General features: G+C 38.6%; 2 protein-coding genes and 2 long non-coding RNA genes across 7 annotated transcripts in view; 2 read left to right on the top strand and 2 right to left on the bottom strand.

Moving 5' to 3' along the window:
- The window catches only part of LOC114145495 (caskin-1-like), a 107,094-nt gene extending 96,204 nt beyond the window's left edge, over positions 1 to 10,890 (bottom strand). Inside the window, exon 1 of one of the 4 annotated variants that reach the window (XM_028019103.1) lies at positions 10,235 to 10,890. In XM_028019103.1, the coding sequence (XP_027874904.1) occupies positions 10,235 to 10,328 (94 nt within the window). In that variant the 5' untranslated portion in view covers positions 10,329 to 10,890. The remainder of the gene's footprint in view (positions 1 to 10,234) is intronic. The other 3 variants (XM_028019102.1, XM_028019104.1, XM_028019105.1) reach the window with 3 other exon arrangements.
- Positions 2,436 to 5,771, top strand: LOC114145523 (uncharacterized). The gene is made up of 3 exons (XR_003595715.1): positions 2,436 to 2,958; positions 4,343 to 4,408; positions 4,543 to 5,771. It is a non-coding gene; the product is annotated as an uncharacterized LOC114145523 (long non-coding RNA).
- Positions 10,891 to 19,329: 8,439 nt separating the features above from the next.
- Positions 19,330 to 20,442, top strand: LOC114145521 (uncharacterized). The gene is made up of 3 exons (XR_003595713.1): positions 19,330 to 19,386; positions 19,806 to 19,932; positions 20,145 to 20,442. It is a non-coding gene; the product is annotated as an uncharacterized LOC114145521 (long non-coding RNA).
- A 140-nt stretch (positions 20,443 to 20,582) lies between these two features.
- On the bottom strand, positions 20,583 to 21,907 carry LOC114145519 (ADP-ribose glycohydrolase OARD1-like). The gene is made up of 4 exons (XM_028019155.1): positions 21,348 to 21,907; positions 21,152 to 21,210; positions 20,951 to 21,063; positions 20,583 to 20,844 (listed from the first exon to the last, which is right to left on the bottom strand). The coding sequence occupies exons 1-4, from the start codon at positions 21,538 to 21,540 to the stop codon at positions 20,706 to 20,708; spliced, it is 504 nt and encodes a 167-aa protein (XP_027874956.1). The 5' UTR covers positions 21,541 to 21,907; the 3' UTR covers positions 20,583 to 20,705.
- Between the last annotated feature and the right edge of the window lie 634 nt (positions 21,908 to 22,541).

The raw sequence follows: 22,541 nt of genomic DNA, 5'->3' as shown, positions 1-22,541 counted from the left end.
TGCCAAAACTTTCTCCAGCTGAACAGAAACAAAACTGAAGTTATTGTTTTTGGACCTAAAGAGGAACGATCTAGAGTTATAGATCTAGAGTCAATGCACAGCTTCAGTTATTACAACTGAAAACCAGCAATCAGGCCTGAAACCTGGGAGTAGTGATGGACTCTGACCTGAACCTCCAGAGCCACATAAAGACAGTCACAAAGCTGGCCTTCTATCACCTGAAGAACATTTCCAGGATTAAAGGACTAATGTCTCAGCCAGATCTAGAGAAACTCATTCATGTGTTTATCTTCAGTCGTATTGATTATTGCAACAGTGTCTTCACAGGTCTGTCCAACAAATCAATCAAACAGCTGCAGCTGATCCAGAATGCTGCTGCTTGCGTTCTCACTAAAACCAGGAAGATAGAGCACATCACAAGTTTTAAAGTCCCTCCACTGGCTCCCTGTAGCTCAAAGAATAGACTTTAAAATACTGTTGTTAGTTTATAAATCACTGAACAGCTTAGCACCACAATACATTAAAGATCTGCTGTTGTTGTATCAACCTTCCAGACCTCTCAGGTCTTCTGGTTCTGGTTCTGCTCTGCATCCCCAGAATCAGAACCAAACGAGGAGAAGCAGCTTTCAGCATCTATGCACCACAAATTTGGAACAAACTTCCAGAAAACTGTAAAACAGCTGAAACACTGACTTCTTTTAAATCTCAACTGAAAACCCACCTGTTTAGGATTGTATTTGAAACTTAATCAATTACAAATTTACTGATGTAACTTGACTTAATGATTGATTCTATATTGCATTGTGATTCTGTGTTTGTAATGATGTAAAGCACTTTGAAATGTCTTGCTGCTGAAATGTGCTATACAAATAAAATTTGATTGATTGATTGATTGACTAGGACTGTGTCACTCCACAGCTGCTTGTGTCTCATTAATGTTAGCAGATGTTGGCAGGTATGACGTGGTCTACAGATTCTGTTTCAAACGGAGTTTATACAACTCTGGAAAAAATTGAAAGTTTCTCTAATTTTACTCTTTAGAGGTATATGTTTTTATTATAAGAATTACTGACAACATGTCTCTTCATTTTGTTTGTGAATGTATGTAAATAAGCAGTTAGATTTAGAAAACTGCACCAATGAATATCTTCTCATGGGTCTTAGCCCTGCTGGGGGCTAAGCACCCCTAAAGGTCAGATCTTAGAATCGCCCCTAGTTTAGGGGATCCATTTTGGAGGCCTTAGGATCGCATCTTTGCATTTTGCGGATGATGTGGTCCTACTGGCTTAATTAGGTCATGATCTACAGCTTCCACTGGAGTGGTTCACAACCAAGTGTAAAGTAGATGAGGTGAGGTTCAGTGCCTCCAAATCCGAGGCCATGGTCTCCAGCCGGAAAAGGGTAGCGTGCCTTCTCCGGGTCGGGGGGAGGGGAGGTCCTGCCCCAAGTGGAGGAGCTTAAGCATCTGGGGATTTTGTTCACAAATGAGGGAAAAATGGAACGTGAGATTGACAGACGGATTGGCACAATGTCTGCAGTGAAGCGGGCGCTGGACCGGTCAGTCCTGGTGAAGAGAGAGCTGAGTCAAAAAGTGAAGCTCTTGATTTACCCGTTGATCTACGTTCCTATTCTCATCTATGGTCATGAGATTTGCCTCATGACCGAAAGAACATGGTCATGGATACAAGCCAGACTGTAGGGTGTCTGGGCTCTCCCTTAGAAAGAGCCAGTCAAGGTGGCTCCAGCATCTGGATGGGATGCCTCCTGGATGGACACACTGGAGGGACAGTGTTTCTCATCTGACCTAGGAACGCCTTGGGATTCCTCCGGAGGACCTGGGTCAAATGGTTGAGGAGAGGGAAGTCTGGCCCTCCCTTCTTAGGCTGCTACCCCCGTGACCTGACCCCAGATAAGTGAAAAAAAATGAATGGATTTTCAGCAACAAGGCAATTCAAAATGATTTGCATGAATTAGAAAGAAATACAACAAAACAACAAACCAAAGGAAAGAGCAAAAGAAGAAAAAAGAAAACAAAAATAGTATAACCGGGTGTTTAAGAATAAGTAGTCCATGATTTATAAACTAGTAGGGGTTTCTCTAGATTCTTGTTCTGATAATGTTGATTTAAGGCAGTGCTTCTCAATTCCAGTCCTCAGGCCCTCCTGCTCTGCATGTTTTACATGTGCCTCTATTCCAGAACAGCTGATCCAAATGATTGCATAACCTCTTCTGCAGCCGAAGAGGGTCTAGAGAGATCAGGAGATCACGCGAGATTATGGAAGATCACACGATATAACTGTTTTGCGCCTGGGAAAACTGCAAGGCGGTTTTAGTTACACATTAAACTATAGATATTTGTATTTCTCAGGGCACTGCTGGCACTTAAGAAGTGCACTGTAACAAATGGCTGTAAAAACTACAGCATGAAAATACAGCTTTTTACTGTGATCTGAAATGCGTATGGACAGTATATGGGACGTGAAATTTGTTCGTAGATCTCTTCTGCAGAATGCATGAAGATTGAAAATTTGTCCTTTATGATCATTTCAGTCAAGTTGTTTCAAATATTACCAGGCAGCTGATTCAAGATCGACAAAATTGATCATGAATTATTGTTAAGTGATTAAAAAAAAGCATTTTATTACTTGCTCATCTGTTCCTGCATTGCAGTTTTACAGGATGCAGGATCGTATTAAATTTCTGATGCCCTCTTTGGGTGCACATTAGTAACTGAAGCTTTTAGTTTTGGGTTCCCTCTCCTCTACATGTTGAAGTTGTTACCAACCCTCCCCAGTTGTCTGATCATGAATACTGTTCATGATCAGACAACTGGGGATCACATGCGGAAATTTACACTTGTACTGTAAATTTTTAATGTACAGTTGCATTGTGGGATTTTTACCGGCTGTAGGTGAATGTTCACAGGCTGGAGGGCGGGCCAACAATGACTTTCACCGGGTAAGTACTTTTTAAAAAACATTATGTTGCAGTTTTGTGTTTGTTTGTGTAAGAAAATGTATTTTATGTGGTTAAAGCTAACTTCGGTTATTTCTCAGCTAACACAAGTGTGCAACACAAGTGCTTTTAGTTCACCTAGAATATGCGGATGGCTGTATTCTGGTCTTTTTGCTTAAGTTGTTTGAGGGTAGGATCCCTCAACTGTTTTTTTGTTTTGTTTTGTTTTTTCTCGTACATAGGACTGTCAACGTTAACGCGATTAACCAGAACATTTTAATGCATTAATATTACATAACACAGATCAATCAAGCCATCTATTTTAACATCAGAGCCCCTCTCCCGTTGAGGATTATCTAGTTCACGTTACACACGGGGAGCTACGAACAGCGAAATACTTTTTCTGCGACAGCACACAGACAGCAACAAGAGTTGAACAGTTTCAACAGTTTCTTGTGTTGGATCTTTAACCAACGTTGTGCACATCTAGTTTACTAGCCCTCAGTTTCATGTGCACGAATTACACCGGTCTTCACCAGCTGAATGAGGACAATATAGTCCCGCTTCATCACAGGAAATGAATATAGAGGAACATTTCTAAACCAACATTTAAAACAAATTGAGTTTCTATAAACCTTCTTGAATATAAAAACCTGGAAAACTAAGAATCTTTAGACATGGTTGGTTTGAGACAAAACATTTTTTTATAATGTGCATGTTTGATATGGGCTTCATGGTATCATAAAAGGGGGGGGCATCCAAGAACTAGAAATTAAAATAGATCTAATAAAATAGATCTTATCTATCAGTTGGCTCCTGAACAAGTTTGGTACCACTTGTATGGATATGTAGTGGAGTAAATTTCTCTTAGTTTTTATTGAGTATGGGAGACTACAGATGTACAAATGCAAGATAATTGCTTGGATTATCTGCAGCAAGAGGGGTTTGCACAGCTGTGTGCATATTTATATTTCAAGCCTACAAAGTTAGGCATACATAGTTATTAATCGTGATTAATCAGCCAGTGCCAGATTCTGCTATGGGCCACACGGGCAACCGCCCAGGGCAGCATCTTGTGGGGGTGACAAGACCGACCTCTCACCCCTCTCACTGCCCTAGATATTCCAATTGTCTGTGTCTCACTGTAACTTCCATCCTTCTGTCCATAGACTAATGGATGAAGACATAGTGAGATATTGCCATCTTACTGTATCTGCCAACCTTATGTCTACACATAGAAGCACAGAAGTTACAGAAGGTGTCTCTGTCTGCAAACATAGTGTATGGATAGAGACAGAGGAATGTATCTGTCTATGGAAATGCCTCTGTGTACCATAGTATTAAATTAAAATTATAACTAGTATCAATGAACATTGTTATTTTTCAGGAAACGGCATCAAGGGCACAAACGGGTCCAGCAGCTCCTTTTGCCACCTAGAGTATTGTTTCATAGGTGAGAACTATGAGAACTATTTTTAGTAATGCCTCTACAAAACATATTTGGTAATTCACAGGTATCTAATCTAAAAATGTAATATGTACTTAAAAACAAAAGGGTAATTTTAAACTGTCTCCCATCTATTCTAGGTGATTCATAGGCCTCAACCCAGAAAATGGAACAAAAGCTGCAAACGGAAAAGTGACATCAACCAACAGGACGACTTATGTAGAACACAGCAGTGAACCTGCATGTCTCCATTCTCCTCCTTCATGAACCATGTAATTTTACCATTTTAAAATGGTAAAATTACACATTTACACTCCATCTCTCTCCCTGTCTGTCTTTTTCTCTGTCTGTCTCTCTGTATCTGTTCTGTCCATTTCTAATAGACAGACAGGAGGACAGAACAATGAAGGAAGGTCAGAGAGAGTCTTTCCTTTTCATCCTGTCTGTCTTTAACTGATATGAATGTAGTTTGGAAACTTTGACATTTGGGTACTTTTGTTTTAGTAAAGATTATTTAATTAATTGTACTCAATGTCATATTATCATGATTGTAAATGTATCAGTTATGTTTTTAGATCTGACTATTTTTCACTTTGGTTGCAATACTTTGACTTTTGTGTAACAAGCAAATATTGCTGCTGCAAAATACTGTATTTTGTTTAGCTTCAGTTTGTCAGATTTAAATTGACAATAAAATCAAGTGATTTTAAAATATACATATATGTTTTTTTAATTAGAAAAATATATATTTTTTGTGAGTTTGGTCAATTAAGTTGCAAGTTCACATTTAAACTTTTAAAAGCTAGCAAAGTATGCAGTTTCATGAACTACTGAAAAATGACAACTTTTTGTAATTGTGACTAGTTTAAATGCTGTTCAAATGGGTTGTCATATGGCAAGAGTTTATACCTTTTGTAGTAAAGCGTCTGCACTGCAGATGTAAAAGAAAATGGATAACAATTTTGAAAATACAGTTCTGCTGTACCTGTTCTAATTGTTGAGTGTTCTTTCTACCCTTTCACCCAGTCCCGTCTTAAAACACTTCATGTGATGTAACTTAAAAACATGTCTTTGAATTAATGTAATTAAATCATGGAAAGAATTTCCACATGATTAAATAGCTTTCTTTCAGCATGAAGCATGTTTGTTGAGCTAACTTAATTTTCATGAGTTGGATCAACTTAATTAAGTAGTGTGAAGGTACCGCTGTAACATATGGTGGTTTCAACTAAATTTGCATTAGTCTTAATCTAGTAAAATCAATTATTTGGTCCAAGACATTGCAAATTAGTTGGGCTGGCTCTATTAAATTACATTGGGTCAAACTATGGTAAATGAGTTAAATGAACCTTAAAAAAATAAGTTGACCCAACACATTTGCTTTAAATAGGAGTAGCGTATTTTCCGCACTATAAGGCGCACCACATTATAAGGCGCACCTTCAATGAATGTCCTATTTTAAAACTTTGTTCATATATAAGGCGCACCACATTATAAGGCGCACTCTCTGCTTTTGAGAAAATTGAAGGTTTTTAGGTGCGCCTTATAGTGCGGAAAATACGGTAACAGAATTACATGGTGCTGAAATAAAGCAAAGTAATCAGGTGGAAATCATTTCCATGATTTCTTTATGTTCATCCAGAGAGTTATTTTTTTCAGTGTACCACAACATATATAAATTGAAGAGCCAACTCATAACACCTTTATGGCCTCAAGCAAACTAAAGACTGATTCACACTTAGCAGTTCACACCAAATACAGAACTTGAATTACTTTTTCTTATTTGTTTATACCAGTCCTATTAATGTGTTGATTTGGACATTTCTGATTTGTTCCGGAAACAATTCTGGTGTTCTTATTATAGAGTAGTGTTATGTTTTAATACAGACAACATTGTATTTACTGTGAAGTTTAATTTGGTTGAAAATAACTAAGTCTGGTTTAGAATGAGGATTTGTTTGTAAAAAAAAAAAAAAAAAAAAAAAAAAAAGGAGTGATGTAATGTCTGGAGTCGGATAAGCATTAATATAACAGAGAAAGTATTTCTGGCTCTTTTATTCTTGCTTTATTTTATATGCTAAGAGACTGACTTTTACCTCAAGCCATGAATTCTATTTATTAGCTTTTTAATCAAATTAAAATGTCATATGTCTGGTCAAAGTTTGTCGTCTTGGCATGATGAGTTTTAAAACTCAGAAAGAAAGGGGAAAATGCAGCAGCTAAGTAGCAGTGAGCAGCAACAGGATGGGGAGGGTGAGTGGTCATTTTTTACCACTTAAGATTTAACAGAAGTGCAAAAAATATATTAAGACTATAGTTGTTTTTAAGCATTGTCAACAGTGTCTTCCAGTAACATAACCACCCAGTAATGTTTTCACATTTCCTGTCAATGTAAAATGTTTTAATACAAAAACACGGTGGACCGCCGGGGTCCCGACCGCCGGGGTCCCGACCGCCGGGGTCCCGACCGCCGGGGTCCAGACCGCCGGGGTCCCGACCGCCGGGGTCCAGACCGCTGGACTTAGCAAGTTTTCTGGGGGAAACCTGCTTATATGGGAATACATAGGAAAACATACATACTAAATCTCAGATATGGGAATATATTGCTTCATGTATTGAACAATATTTTCCAGTATACTGCAACATGTCTGCAATATATTTTGTTTTGTATGGGTAAGCTCCAACCAGTTGGAGAAAACCCTGGTCATGTTAGCTCTTACTCTGGTGTCAAAACACTTTTACCCAAAGGAAGGGCATGATGAGAAATATCAGCTGTTTTAGAACTATAGCTTTTGAAACATTGTGGTAATTCAAACCAAAGAGACATTGTTTAAAAATACAATTTGAGATTTATTCAACATTTACTCTATATTCATAAAAACATTTATAAAGGGAATACTTTAATGTAGGCCTGTCACGATAGCAAATTTTGCTCAACGATTAATTGTCTCAAAAATTATTGCGATAAACGATAATATTGTTTGAAGATCTTTTTACACTGATTTAATGGAAATGACCTAATAATCCATGCGATTTCCTGCCAAAGATAGATACACTTTATTTTCAAAAGAATATTTAACACTGGAGCTGATAAACAAAATAAACAAAACAACCAAAAACAAAAATAAAATGGATTCTCAGTCTCCATTAACAAAAAACTCACTTGAAAAAAAAAAACTAAACAGCATAAAGCCAAAGTGGAAATAAATACTGCATTCAACCAAAAGAGTGCAGATGTATATTCTGTATACTATGTTGCCCTTCAGTAATAATTAGATTTAAATAGAGAAGATGGGCACATCGACTACCTGATGCAATAGTTCACACTACATGATTTTTTGCTCCTATTTTTCCCCATACAACAATCTTAGATCGTTGGTCTTTCTAAGATTGTGTGGTGTGTTACGGTAGATCGTCGTTGCCGCTCCGATCTAAATCAGGGGTTTTCCCCGACTGGGAGCTTTAACTACACCTGTTGAATGTGACAGGTAGCCAATCAGAAAGCGAGGATTCTCCTCCGAGCTTTTTGAGGGGAAATTACGTCGGGGAATCTCTAACAGCTGACACGGCGCAACCCGAAGTCCAGCCGACGTGGAAACAACATTAATGTTTATTTAACATGCAAAGAATATAGAAATGACAAGAGGAGGAGTTGGAGCGAAATTGCTACCGCAGTTGATAAACCCGGTAACTTTTCAGCTGTTCTTTGTTAACGTGACGTAAACAGGTTCTAATGATTTTCATTCAGTCAGGACTTTATGCTGACACTAGCCACATGCATTGCAGGTAGACTGTAGTAAAGCATTGATTAATGCCTGGTTTTAAAATTAGTTCACTGGACTTGTAGCCATTATTTTGTGCCCATTGTTGGACACCACACGGCAGGACCGAACCCGATGGAACCGTTATACCAAGGATCTCTGTCGGCTAATGTTTGGTCTGTCAGGTTTTGAAAATGGGCCGACAATCGGCCGACAACTGGTGTGCGTTGGGCTTTACACTAAGGAAAGCCCAGCTTTCCTTAGTGTAAAGCTTAGTGTGAGCACCAACTCCAGTGCTCAACTCCAGAGCACCGGAGTTGAGCCTTTTTTCATTCGGTGTCATTAACAGAAAGAGAAAAGGGCCGTAAGAGACGATAATGCCGATAATTAAAATGACGTCGATAGTTTTAATTTATCGTGCCATTAATTGATTTATCGTTTATCGCGACAGGCCTACTTTAATGCATTTTTTAGTGACAAATCAGTCAGCCAAAAACCATTTTTTCCTTTTATTTACAATTAAATAATATTTTAAAAAAACAAATCCCACAAAAGATAAACACATAAATAAATTAATTCTATTCATCAAACACAATGTGATCAGTGCATGTCTATGTAAAAGCTCCTTAGAATTAGTCAAGGATGGACTTGTTAAGCGTAGAATAAACTATTACAAATTCAATGAAAAACATTATTTGTGAAAACTTCATTTGTGAAAACTAGCACTATTTCTGAAATCTCATTTGTCTCATTAGCTGGATGTACCACAAACTGTCACACTAAGATATCAAGCAGAAAAAGATTTGATGCAAACGTTTTATTTCTACAGGTATAAATATGTACAGTATGGTCGTATCACTCCCACCTGTAACCCTAACATTGATTTGTGCCATTTCAACAGCACTGATCTAAATGACCCCAACCACAACTTACCACACTGCTGCTCTGAACTTCATTAGCATTCTATTAATAATGCAAACACAGTCAAGCACATGACTAACACCCAAAGTGTGAAGTGTGTTTCCAATCATGCTTGCCTGTGACTGTGTGTGCAGAGTGTTTGGGATTGTGTCTGTGGAGGCAACAATCCTCCAGCTGGGAGACCTGGCTTACTGTTTAATTATTCAAACATAAACCTCAGCACACACACACACACACACACGCCGTCACTCACATTTTAACCACCCTCCAGCACACTCTGTCTCCTCGCCTCCCTGCATCCATATCTCATGGGTTGAGTCCTTCTGTCCTGCACCCCCCCCCTCCCCCCCGGTTCCCTTTGTCGTTCTGCAGTGGCCGGAGCCCTCTGAGCTGATCTGTTCTGGCGTTTGAAGAGAGAAGCACTTTTTCTTTTCCATGTCACTGCCACCACCGTTCATCATAGCCAAACACACACAGCAGGAGGAGGAGGAGGAGGAGGTGAAGGGAGAGCAGGGAGGAAAGTAGGTGACAGAAGAAGAGAAGGGAAGATTCTTGTGAGACGGCAGAGGAGAACATTTTCAAGGCTGTAATTGAAATGTAATTATCACCTCAAGCTGAATCCATGCTAGGAGCACGCTCACGCTTCATGAATATGTCTGCACGTGTTCCCTTACAACCATCACATTTATTCCCACTAACATCTGGCGCCTTCACACACCAATAATCCTCCTCTGCAGGACATTCTACCTCTCCACCTGCACAGCATCCTTACTGTGGACATGAAGGACATCTATGTAGATATATTTCTGTGAAGACATGCAGATGCCAACACAAACTGCCTAATTGCAGAGGATGGGGAGACAAGCTTGCCTAATTTCTAATCACAACCTGATGATGACTGCCCTCACTTATTTCAACGTCATCACTATCGCATTCTCAACGTCAAAGCACAAACAGACGCACGCTGCAGGGAAGTGTGCACACCCACACAAGCACTGGTGAAACATTTAGGTTAAAAGACATTACATTAGATTGAGCTTGTACTGTCCTGACCTGGAAATGACTGGTGTGTGTGGGGGCAGGGGGCTGCTTGTGCCTGCGTGTGTGTGTGTGCTAGGGACCGGAGGATGGGAGATGGATGGATACTAACTGGCTTTTCCTGGCCGCGGTCTCTGTAGAAGGCGCTGTGCTGTCAGCAGGTCTTCGGTCTTCACGGCCTGGAGCAGCTCCTGGTCCTTCCCCATGTCCCCTCTGTGCCACCCCGGTCCGGTCCACTCGGCCCAGCCCTCTTCCTCTGAGCGCCCCTCTCTCCTCTGTTAATCCGCCGCTACATCCTGTCGCCGCTCCCCGGCCTCCCTTTGGACCTGGAGCTGGCGGTTGTCGGGATGGATGGAAGGATGGATGCAGCTGCGCAGGAGAGGGAAGCTTTCAGCGCAGATCGCTGTCGCGCCTCCACTGGCCAAGGCAGACCGCAAACGGTCGCGTCAGATTCCACAGACTCTAACCCCTGTGACGACTTCACCAGGTCTGGATGCGTCCCGTGCGTGAAAAACGGTGGAGCGTGAGCGCCCTCGTGCACCTTCGGGCCAAACTCGGACCCCCGCCCCCTCGCACCGCTCGAACCTTCACGAGTCTTGCAGTCAGTGGATTTTTGTTCGACGTGTCACCGCCGTCGCCTCAGTCCCCGCGCCGCGGCAGACCAGCTCGCGCGACAACTACGCACGCGCACTGACACAGCAAACTACCACAGTTCGGCTATATTTATTACATAAGCCATGCAAGTGGCACTTCAAAACGTGTCAGTGTAGTTGTGACGCTGCTGCACCATGTTAGGACAAATCGTTCTGATGCAGCCCGGTCAGGTTTGTGGGTCACCTTCTCCAAATAAATAGGTCAAGTTGTATGATTTATTGCAGTACAGTGGCACTATTTATACGGAGTGCCAAAAGTGCCACAACAAAAGAAATGAATACATTCGTTTTTAAAAATGCATTTCTCGACACTGAAGAAACATAATTAACTCGAGGGACAAAGACAAGGAGAAACCGCAAAAGAACTGAACAGAAACAAGCTGATCTAATCAGGACTAGGGAACACAGAATACTCAAACTAGAATAACTAAAAAAGACTAGACAAAGAAATAAACCTAAATAGAATCACTAAGGAAGAACAAAGTATAAGTCAATAAAAAAAACACCAAAAATGAGAGAAATCCAAAACCCAAAGCAAACAACTCCAGATCCTGACACATTCACTGATATTTAAATGTGACAATTACGCACATTGATACATGATCCAGTGTGAAATTTATTCATTAAAATCTAAATAATTGGTCATTTTAATACATGACGAAATCCTTCAACTTAATAAAATATTTGTTTCATATTTATGTCATAGGTTTGATTGTGAAATTGTCATAGTTGTTGGTTTGAAAGAGGATCCAAACGCAATGAAATAGAGACAGCGAGGTGATGAAGTTTTTAATGAAAATGAAGGAAAAAAATCTTACAAAAAAAGACTTGAACATAGGGAGCCAGAGGAAAACAAAAACAGGAATTCAGAGGAAAAGAACATCAGGGAATCAACGGAGAAGTAATAGGGAGATCACAGGCGGAACCAGCAAGGAGTGACTGAGAATGAGTAGCGTATAATATACTGGGAACTTGACTATGGAACAAGGAAAAGACTAGAAACAGGCTGCATGTGTGAGGGGAGAGAACAGAATGCAGGCTGAGGAGAGAGAGAGAAAAAACGGCTCAGTGGGCGAAGGGGAGTACGCAAACTTGTAACTAGGAAAATCAATTTGACACCAAAGAATGAATAGACATGAAAAACATAATTAAACTAGAGTAAAGAATAAGTAGACACAAGAAATGATTAAGCATAATAAACTAGTATCACTAAGAAAGGACTGACTAAAGTAAAACAGAAACAAAGTTGATCTCATGAAAGAAAGACACTAAAGAACACATAATAATGAAACCAGAATCAATAAATCAAACTCCAAAATAACCCCAGACCTGACAGAAATAATCTAAACTATCATTGCAGCTCTAAAAACCTTTGAACCTCTGACCAATTACTAACTGGTTGCTCTGCCTTCTGATTAAAATATAATGTTTTGCAGCAGTCAACAATGGAATTATGACATATAAAATGATATATATATATATATGTATATATATATACTGTATATGTGCTTTGTAAATGAAAGCTATACAAACCCTTTCCAAAAAATTAGAAAATCATGGAAAAATTGTTTACCGTAATTGCCATAATTCCTTTGAGAGGTGAAGATGGACACAGTATACCCAGGTACATGTGCAATAATGATTGTAATGATGTTGGCAAAGAGTACAGATGTCCAGGCAGCACAAGTGAACAAAAGGCTAGGAGTTCAGACACTGGAATAAAATACATGAATGGAACAGAGGCAGGGTGAAGAGGACCCGACAGGGAAACACAGACACAGTTGGGACTAAATACACAAGGGTCAATCAGGGAACATGAGACACAGCTGGGAACAATCAGGGCAGACAAGATAACACAGGAACTAAATTAACTAGAAAACAATAGAAAAAACAAAATCCTCACAATTTCAAGTATTTGTTGTTTATTTTTAATATAATTTGGGCTTCCAGCTAATAAAATCCACAAAAACAGGAATTCAAAAAAATGTTAATACTGTAGAGAAATCAGTCCAAATTTTGCAGGACTTGGATGTTGTAATCTAAATGTGACACAATAATCATCTACTAAGCTCAAAGCACCTGCACAGGTTTCCACCAGGTGTCATTATATCAGTTTGGTTCAATATGGGAAAGACTTCAGACCAACTGGCCAGAAGACCATCATTGATACCCTCCATAAGATTGGTAAGCCACAAAGGTTCATAGATAAGGAGGCTGGCAGTTCACAGAATGCTGTGTCCAAGCACATCAATGGAAAGTGCAAAATAAGGCAATAGAAGAGAATGGATTATCAAACAGAGAAAATTGAAGAATCTGGCATAGATCCAGAAAGAGTACAATAAGGCAAGAGTCACAGTTTCAAAAATCACCAAATTCAGACACATCCAGGAAATGGACTACAACTGTCAGAAGCCTCTTCTGAACCTGAGCCAACGCAGGGAGTGTCTAAACTGGTCCAACGTCTTTCATTTGGTAATCAAAGTCCAAGGGTTTGGAGAAGGACAAGTGAGAAACTGAACCCAAACTGCTTGAGGTCCAGAGTGAAATATCCAGTCAGTCATGATTTGGGGCACAATGTCCACTGCAGGTGTTGGTAAACTCTGCTATTTTAAATCCAAGGTCACTGCAACAGTCTACCAGAATGTTTTAGAGGACTTTATGATTCCTTCTGCTGAGGATCTGTGTGGAGATGCAGATTTCATCTTCCAGCAGGACCTGGCCCCTTCCCTGGCACCAGAAGAGCCAAAACCTGGTTTGATGCCCATGCCATCACAGTGCTTGACTGGCCAGCCAACTCGCTGGACCTAAACCCCATTGAGAGTCTACGGGTTATTCTCTAGAGCAGTGGTTCTCAAACTTTTTTCAGTGATGTACCCCCTTAAAAATATATTTTTAGTCAAGTACCCCCTGACACGGGCAAAACATTTTTGGAATTAAAAAGAGGTACAGTGCTGTAAAATCACTGTCTGATTTATTAAAGCCAAACAACTTATATCAGTGAACCTGACAAATACATCCATATTACAAACATTGCATGGTTAAACAAAAAAGAAAAACAGAAGACGGTGACCACCAGGAAGGTATAAAACCAGTCAAAACTGAAATATGCAAAACGCTGCTAATTTATATTGGTCTCTGTAATGGTACAAAATTAAATATATACATAAATAATAATTCAGTGCATGAACACACATTTATATTTTATCAAACTTTTTACAAACTAATTTTTCCTAAGACTTATTATGAGGAGAATACTGATTTTTTAAAGATATTTTGAAAAGCTTCACGTACCCCCTGCAGTACCTCCACGTACACCCAGGGGTACGCGTACCCCCATTTGAGAACCACTGCTCTAGAGGAAAACGAGGGGCACCACATCCAAAACAAACAAGAGCTGGCAGCAAGTATCAAGGAAATCTGGGTTTCCCTAACTCCCAGGCAATGCCACATCGCATCGAGGCAGTCATTAAGGTAAGAGGACTTCCCACCAAGTATTAAAGATTGACATGTCACACCATCAGGGATGGAAATTAACACCCGCCACTGGCCAAATGCGGGTAAAAGCATTAAGTGGCGTGTAAATTGGAGCAATGCACATCTGACAATTTGAACAGAAAAAAAAAGAAGCTCCATTCAGTTTTAACTTCTGTCCAGGGGAGGACTGACTGTCTGGGATACAGACTAATACACATACTGTATATGGGGCGGCCTTAGGTTGTCATAATTTAACAAAAAAGTACATGAAATATAATTTTTATCGACTGCAACAGCCCATTGGTTGATTTTATTGACGGACATTGGGCCAATGAAATCCCTCGGTCCTCCTTAGCCCGCCCTCCAGAACCACTTCAGTTAACCGGAGTCCGAGCAAAGTGAGCGGATAAGAGACTGGGTGGGTCACAACTACCATAACAAAAGCTAAAAAGTGCATAAACCCATTCAGAAAAAATTGTCAAACTAACCGATAAGTTTACCACATAATTTATGACCGCTGGAGCAGATTGAGGAGCAAAGAAGGAGGGAGAATTAGCGATTCAGGGGATTTATTATCACTGGAGGAGGATGAGAGAGACGTGAAGAGGGACAGATTATGGAGGACAGATTAGCTGCTGCTGCCTGGTAAAAAGGAGGGAACATGTTCACAAAGAAGCAGGACGGCAGGTCTGAGTGAGTGGGGAAAGCTAACGCTAAGCTAGCAGGCAGACTGAAAAACTCTGGGATAACACAGGAATAATGACGGCCATGGAATTAATGATGAACACGTTCTGAGATGTTTTTAGTAAAAGTAAGAATAATTGTGAATTTCAATAGAAAACGTTATAAGAGAGACGATATAGGCACCCTTCTGTCAAATTTTAATCGGAGTTTGATGGATGATTGATTGATGACTAATAGATTTTGATTTCCGGTCACAGGATGCCCATCCCCCACCTTTCCCACCCCTCCCCCACCTTTCCCACCCCTCCCCCCACACAGATCCGTTTTTCCCACGCCTTCAGACCTGTATGAGTTGTAAGAATAATACAAGTAAAGTATGGAAATTATGAGTTTTAAGAATAATACAATTAAAGTATGAAAAACAATAAGTGTTAGATAATTGAGAATAATATACAATATAGTATATTTAAATAGGATGTTGTAGTTACCTCTGGTTTTAAACGGAATATCCTCCTGAGACACTGCGGAAACGGGGAAGGGCTCTGCGAGGCAGGTTAAAAAAAATCCTAGTTGGGTGATTCTCATGACCTTTGGGGTCAAAACACATGTTGTGCAAGGAAACTCTATGTCACCGACATCCTCTGGCAAAGAATCGATAACAATGATGGTCAGTCTCTGGTTTTAAAACGGAATATCTTCCTGATCGGGTCTGCTATCAGCTCTTGGAATCTGCATATGTCCCCACTCAGACCCCCCTGCCATGGGTGCTTGTCTATCTGTGTGTGTGTGTGTGTGTGTGTGTGTGTGTGCACCCGTAAGACTGAACACATACCTCTACAGAAAGCCTAGAGTTTTAACTGTTTTGCTGCTTTATTTTGTGGTAGCACGAATAGTCAGTGCTGACTATGAGTTTGTGATTTCCTTCATCACTTCAATTTTAAACTCTAATAGATTTTTTTTCTGTAACACTTGCTAGTGTGAAACATGTCAGTAAATGTTCCTCGTCTGTACACGTACTTCTGAAGAACATGTGACAGACAGTAAACAGGCCTACGTGAGGCTGCTCAAATTTAACTTTTATCTTTCCGCACTTAAAGAATTTGTCCAGACTTTTCCAGAATTTGGCCCGGTATCATTGTGAATGATTTTGTTCAGTTTTTTTTCTTGCTGTTGAATCAACACTGATCTTCCCACTGCTTCATGTTTTCTCCAAAATAGTAAATCCTGGTTTAAATACATTTGAAACTCATAGATTTTTTTTTTTTTTTTCTGTAACACTTGCTAGAGTAATACATTTCAGGAAATGTTCCTCATTTGTACACGTACTTCTGAACAATATCTGACAGGGACTAAACAGGCCTCGGTCAGGTTGCTCATATGTATCTTTCAGCTTTCCCTCCACCCATTATCTTACACACTTTAGTGTGTTCACTAACAAAATATAGTACACCTCTAATTCTTTAAATTTTTCATTATTAAAACTTTTAAATGATCAATGTGAACCATCAGTCTGTATTAAAATAATTAATATAATTCATATTATTTATTTAGATTTGATGTTTTAATGTGTGCCCTTGGATTTATATTGATTTATTCAATGTGTAAATATTTATCAAACTGAATAACCATTCCGTTTTTTATATAGTATTTTTTTTCTTTTGGTGTTTGTTGCACAAATTTAAATATATGCCGGCTATCAACCAACAATTAAATCAGTGAATTTGTGTGTTTTTTCTTAAATACTCCCTCTCACCGAGACTTACTTACATCTTCTGACAACTAGCTTATAATAACATTGACTAAGTTTGCTATTGGTACACTTTACCTAAAAATTAAAATTAAACATACTCACTACACAACCATGCTCCAAGAGTTGCTCACAACATGGTGAATTGTTTTGTTACCTTTAAAATGATCTGCAGCTTTTGTTCCTTGGTCCTAATGATGCTGTTCACTAATGTTCACTAACAGACAGTACAACACCTCATGTAATTGATAAGCTTATAAATGATCAATGCGAAACATCAGTATGCGGTAAAGAAGATCATATCAGTCAGATTAAGTAAAATATCATTAAACTCAAAGCAATCAAAATTATATTTCTCTGAAAGGTCCTTCAGTCTAGGCTCCTTTTCAGGGAGCCTAGACTGAAAGGAATCATTGGAATATACTATGAAATATTTAATTTACAGAATCCCGATAATAAAACTTCAATTGTGAATTGAATGATTACATTGCATCTAGATACAAAAGAATCAACCGTTAATTATTAATCATACTGACTAACAAGATCTGATCAAACAAGAAACTTGACTACCTCAAGGGATTTCTCACATTGGAGAATAAACCGTCTGACTTTCTTTAGCCACTAAATTTAACCTTACCAAAGTTTTGCCTTGGAGCAAACAGGTACTGAGTTTGAAGCGTGGATCAGACACCTTCAGCCATCAGCTAAAGCTAGACTCCGGCCTTCCTCACTGTAAAATAAAACATTAGACTTAAAAAAAGTTCAAGCAAACATCACTTAATTATCATCGACTTGTTATTTGTACTCATCTTAAACAAGTGGCAGGAACGTTTGGATATAAAAAAAAAGCTTTATAAGTTAATCTATTTAAGTTGAGTCCATGCAACAACTAAAATAAAATAAAAAGTGAACTATTTGAAAGTAGTGAGGATTTAGGGTGGTAAAAGTTGAACATTTTAACATGCCCAGACGTTAGACCATTTCTGCTCAAGCAAACCAAAAGGTTTTGAACAGAACAACCATGTCAAATAATGAGACCATGAATCTTTAATCTATGTAGCAAATATATTGCTGCTGCTGCTGTAAGCAGAAAATAAAAGAAGTTTTACGGAGAATAATATTTTGGATGAGTTTAAGAATATTGTTTGCCAAAATCACACGGTGTAACTACACTTGTCTTTTATATGTTGCAGTAATTGAATCTTTTTGAGGCAATTGGTTTGCATAAATTAAAATAAATACGACCTATTTTCCTGTTCCACATACTTAGCTAGCAATGTGCCAGTTAGCTTCCCAGTCTGAACTTCTGGGCAATGTCTTGATTCAGTCAAATCTTCTATCCTGTATCTCCTGAACTCTGATATTCTACTATATCCACTCTGTGATTGTTTTGCTTGCTGGTCTTCATCATGCTTTGAATGCAGTATCTGGTTTCTCTTACTTTAACCCGCCCAACTTGCACCTGATTGGTATGTTAGCCTTTTGATTCCCTCCCAGTGAGGCGGTGCTTCACAAAGCAAACTGTTTGTCAAACTGTTGATCTGCCTGATGGCTGTTTTAGAAGATATGGTGACTGAGGTTTAGACAGTACTAGCCAGCTCATGCAGCTTGTTTTTATTAGATGGCAGTCCTAAAAGTACATATCTTTAAAATATGAATAAATACGTACAACTCCATAATTATTTGATCCAACGGATATAGAAGTTTTGTAATAATGCAATTCAGGTATTTTACATTTTCTGGACTAAAGGAGGATTTCAGTTCAACACCTGTGGTTTCTTAATGTAAGTGTTTCTGCTACTGGACAAGAAACAGGGTTAAAAGAGGATTTAGAAAGCAAAATACAAAGATGACAGTTGTTTTTACCGAGAGCAAGGCTGTGACTAGTTATCAGGACAGAATGAGACCTGTAAAACTGTTGGGCCAATATGACCAAGGAGGGAACCAGTCATCTGCTCCAATAATTTTTTAGCCTTTAGGAAATATTTTTGGACACAGCCATCTGCAGGAGCAAGATGAAGCAAGAACATCACAACACCAGATGTATTTTTTCATCCTTCTATCCGTGATTTAAAACTATTTTTAATTTTGTGTCATCTTAAAGATGGAAAGAGTCAATTATTTTTTCACCCATGGAAAAGTGTAATGTGTTTATTATGAGTAGGATTAACCAAGCTGAAGGAAAATAAAGAAAAAGGATAAATAAATATTCATTGATACAGAACCGAATCAGCAAATATAAACTTATGAAACTATTGAAACCTTCAAGAATTTTATGTTGTGTAAGATATTTAAGAAACTAATATTCAATCTGCGTTCATGAATTTCTTTATTTGGCCATTATCTGTAAAATACATTTACCTTGTGTTTTGTTGAACACCAGACATCTCATCTCTTTTCCACAGTTTTTCACTTAGTTCCACTACTGCTGTGGATTTTATAGTCAATGTTTAAAGCCAACAGAGTCTGAAGCGATGGAGGAAATTTACGTCAATATGGAACCTGTTGGACAAACTGCATCTAATCACACAGGTAAGAGCAAAGTTACAGAGAAATTTTGTATGTATTGAATTCAATTTTGCTAAGGTTGAGGTTTTTGTTAAGGTTGGAGCAGCTCCAAAGAGAGGCTCTGCCTCCATGCGGCTGTATGTTTGGGAATCCTGAATGTTTTACTTTTGGCTGAACTCATCGCCCTCAGCATACACAGTGAGTCTTGTTTTAGTCATCTTAAAGATGTAAAAAGACTAGATTTTATGTTTCTGTTATATTAAAAAGGCATTGTTCCCCTTTTGAAACCAAACTGACCAAATAGCAAGGGTTTAAATAACAGAATAAAGCTTAGTGACTCAAAGTTTTGCAGAGAGGTGAAACATTACACTAAGACAAAACATTACACATGAGTTTGACTCATTTTCAACAATGGATGCATTTGCAGCCATTTAGGTTAGCGTGTCTCTAATATCTACTCTTTTTCAAACTATTTACCCAACAATTCGTTGTTCAGTGTTACCTCAGTTTAAATTCTACAGGCATAACCAAAATCATGAAACTATTTTATAAGTCTTAAGTGAAAATACGGTCTTGCCACTTCTTTTTGCAAACATGTTTGTTAATTTTTTTTGCAGCTCATCACATGACAGCAGATTTTTCTGACATCAGCAACATTCTGACCGAGCAGAACAGCAGCAGCAAGTTTCCCTCCATGAACGCTAACTTCACTGAAACGGCTCCACGAGCTGAAGACACTTTAAGGTTGGTCAAAAACTTTAAAAAATTTGGATCTCGTTAAAAATTGAATTCTACTCTGAATTGTAGAGTATAACTAATAACTTTCCTTTTTGGTCTAATTGAATGTAATGTAAATGAACAACTTTTATTTTAATTTATTAAGTGCTCTATCATTTGCGTGTGTTAAAAAACAACAACGTAAAACAAACTAAACTTTGATTTTTTTCTCCTTAAAGGGAAATTGTGTCCTACAGAACGAACAAACATCAGTTGTTCCTGTTCATCCAGGGGCTGCAGAAGAAGAGAAGAGCAGATCCACTAGTGATGGATGATTAGGATCTGTGTTCACTGTGATATTATTCACCAAGAATAATGTAGCTTACGGTGTTACATAAAACCCTAAAGATAAAATGTTCACTTCCAACTGTTGTGACCTGCATTTAATAACACAACAATTTTACCGGTTGTACTCTGTGTTTTTCTTTCTTGTTAAAATTCTGACGTGATAAACAAACGTTAGAGGATAGTTTTGTGTGGAGGATCGGTTTAGCATGATGCTCTCTGAATGTGTCTTAATGTGACTTTTACTACGAGACTTTATGGAGTTCCAGTTGTGTCCGGTATCATTTTTACATCAGCGGGATGTTAAAAGTCTTGTATCTAAACATCTCATGTGGAGGTTTTTATTGTTTCCTTATTTTTTGTTTCCTTAAAACCGTTTAAGGAGTGTTGATTTCATCCAAAATTTTAAGAGATTATAAAGGATTTAAAGCTAAAAAAACCCCAATGAAAATGTACTACACGGCATGCATTTGAAGCTTTGACCCAACACAGGGCAGGCTGTACACTGTGATGGAGATATTTGTCTCTTTAAAGATCTGTTCCAGGATCTTTGACACCTTTGACCACTGCAGCTGGTCCAGGCCACAGCCAATTCTGAGGGAGGAGATACGAGACAAGCAAATTGATTAATTATTCCCAATAAAGAAGAAGATTTAAGGGTATTTATTATAGTCATTTATTCACAGTAGTTCCTACAAACCGAGGTATTGATATCCTATTGACACCATTTTCTAAGCAGTGAGATTTCATGTCTTCCAGACTCTGTCTTAGGTTGACATACGTGGGTTTCTGGCTGGCTTTTTTCTTTGTGATCTGAGACACATAATAGGAAAGATACAGTTACCAGATTGAATAATGAAACAGGTTTTGGTCCTATGCAGTATAATTGTGGTATGTTTACCAGATAGTAGATGAAACGTTGATCATGTGTCAGGACAGCACACTGCCCCGGCAGCTTCTCTATTAGGACATACATAAAAAAATACAAAACAGGATATGATTTAGCATTTGCTGTTGAACTCATACATTTGAATGAACTGTAAAAAACATAAAACATTTTTTCCAAAACAAAGACTTTAGTAACAAGTATGACTCACTCTGCTCCTTTAACTCTGAGACTCGACCAAACTTCTTCTTGAACATCACCGCTATGCCTGCTCCCATGCGACAGTCTTCACTGATGCAGTGGGCCAAGGATTCATCGCGTGGACAGGAGAACAAATCTCCGGTGACATACTTCAATGTCCAGTTGGTTGATTGATAGAGTTCCTCAGTTTTGCCCATGTTCATACTTTCTTCAAGCGCAACTTGGAGAAAACTATAACCACAAAGTACCAAGTTGGTAACGGCGCTTACTACAGCCTTGCTTATCCCCTCTACATGTGGCCCCACACTAGGCTCTGTCTCAATGTTCCTTAAAGCACCACCCACTTTGCAGAATGTTTTTTTCCAAATTTGTCCGGGGGTTGTTAGTCCCAGTAAACTACAAAAAGCTGGATTTTCTGTTTACCATAAAATGAACTTTTGATGTTACAAAAATACCAATCTTTGCTTTCATCCACCCATAAAACATTGCTCATTATTTCTCTTCAGTCCAATCCGAAGGTCAAATTTCTTAATTCAATTCAGTTGATTTATAAAACGCTAATTTACAAAACCATTTACAAAAAAAAGTCATTTCCATTCTACTTATCAAACAACGTAGCGATTTAAATGTATTAAAGTCAGTAAAAAAACCCAAAAAGTTAAGTTATCTGAGTTAAAAATGCAGAATGCATCATGTCATTGACTCGTCATTGACTTGACTTGTTTATACGCTTCTCCTTCTTCAAATTACTTTAACCCTACAATGACTGAATTTATCCGTATTTTCAGGGGAAGCTGGTGGAACCAACATGTACATTTGCTGCTTTCTTTCTTGTTTCTTTCTTTCTTAGACTAGGACCATCACAAAATTGAATAATCTCGCTGATTGAACTCTGAAATGAATAAAAAGTCATTCAGTTAATCATTCAGTTACTCAGAATCAGCACAACATTGACTCTTTCCATCTTTAAGATGACTTGAACAAACTCCTCACTGTTGAATCCGTGGTGTTGGCATCACTTTATTACAAATGATAGTAAATAATTGGAAATGTAGAAATATAATTCTACCAAGATAGAATTTAATCCGTTATTACCGGACACAACTGGAACTCCATAAAGTCTCGTAGTAAAAGTCACATTAAGACACATTCAGAGAGCATCATGCTAAACCGATCCTCCGCACAAAACTATCCTCTAACGTTT

The sequence above is a fragment of the Xiphophorus couchianus genome, chromosome 5 (genome assembly GCF_001444195.1).
Source record: "Xiphophorus couchianus chromosome 5, X_couchianus-1.0, whole genome shotgun sequence".
NCBI lineage: Eukaryota > Metazoa > Chordata > Actinopteri > Cyprinodontiformes > Poeciliidae > Xiphophorus > Xiphophorus couchianus.
This window is presented reverse-complemented; position numbering and strand designations above follow the sequence as displayed.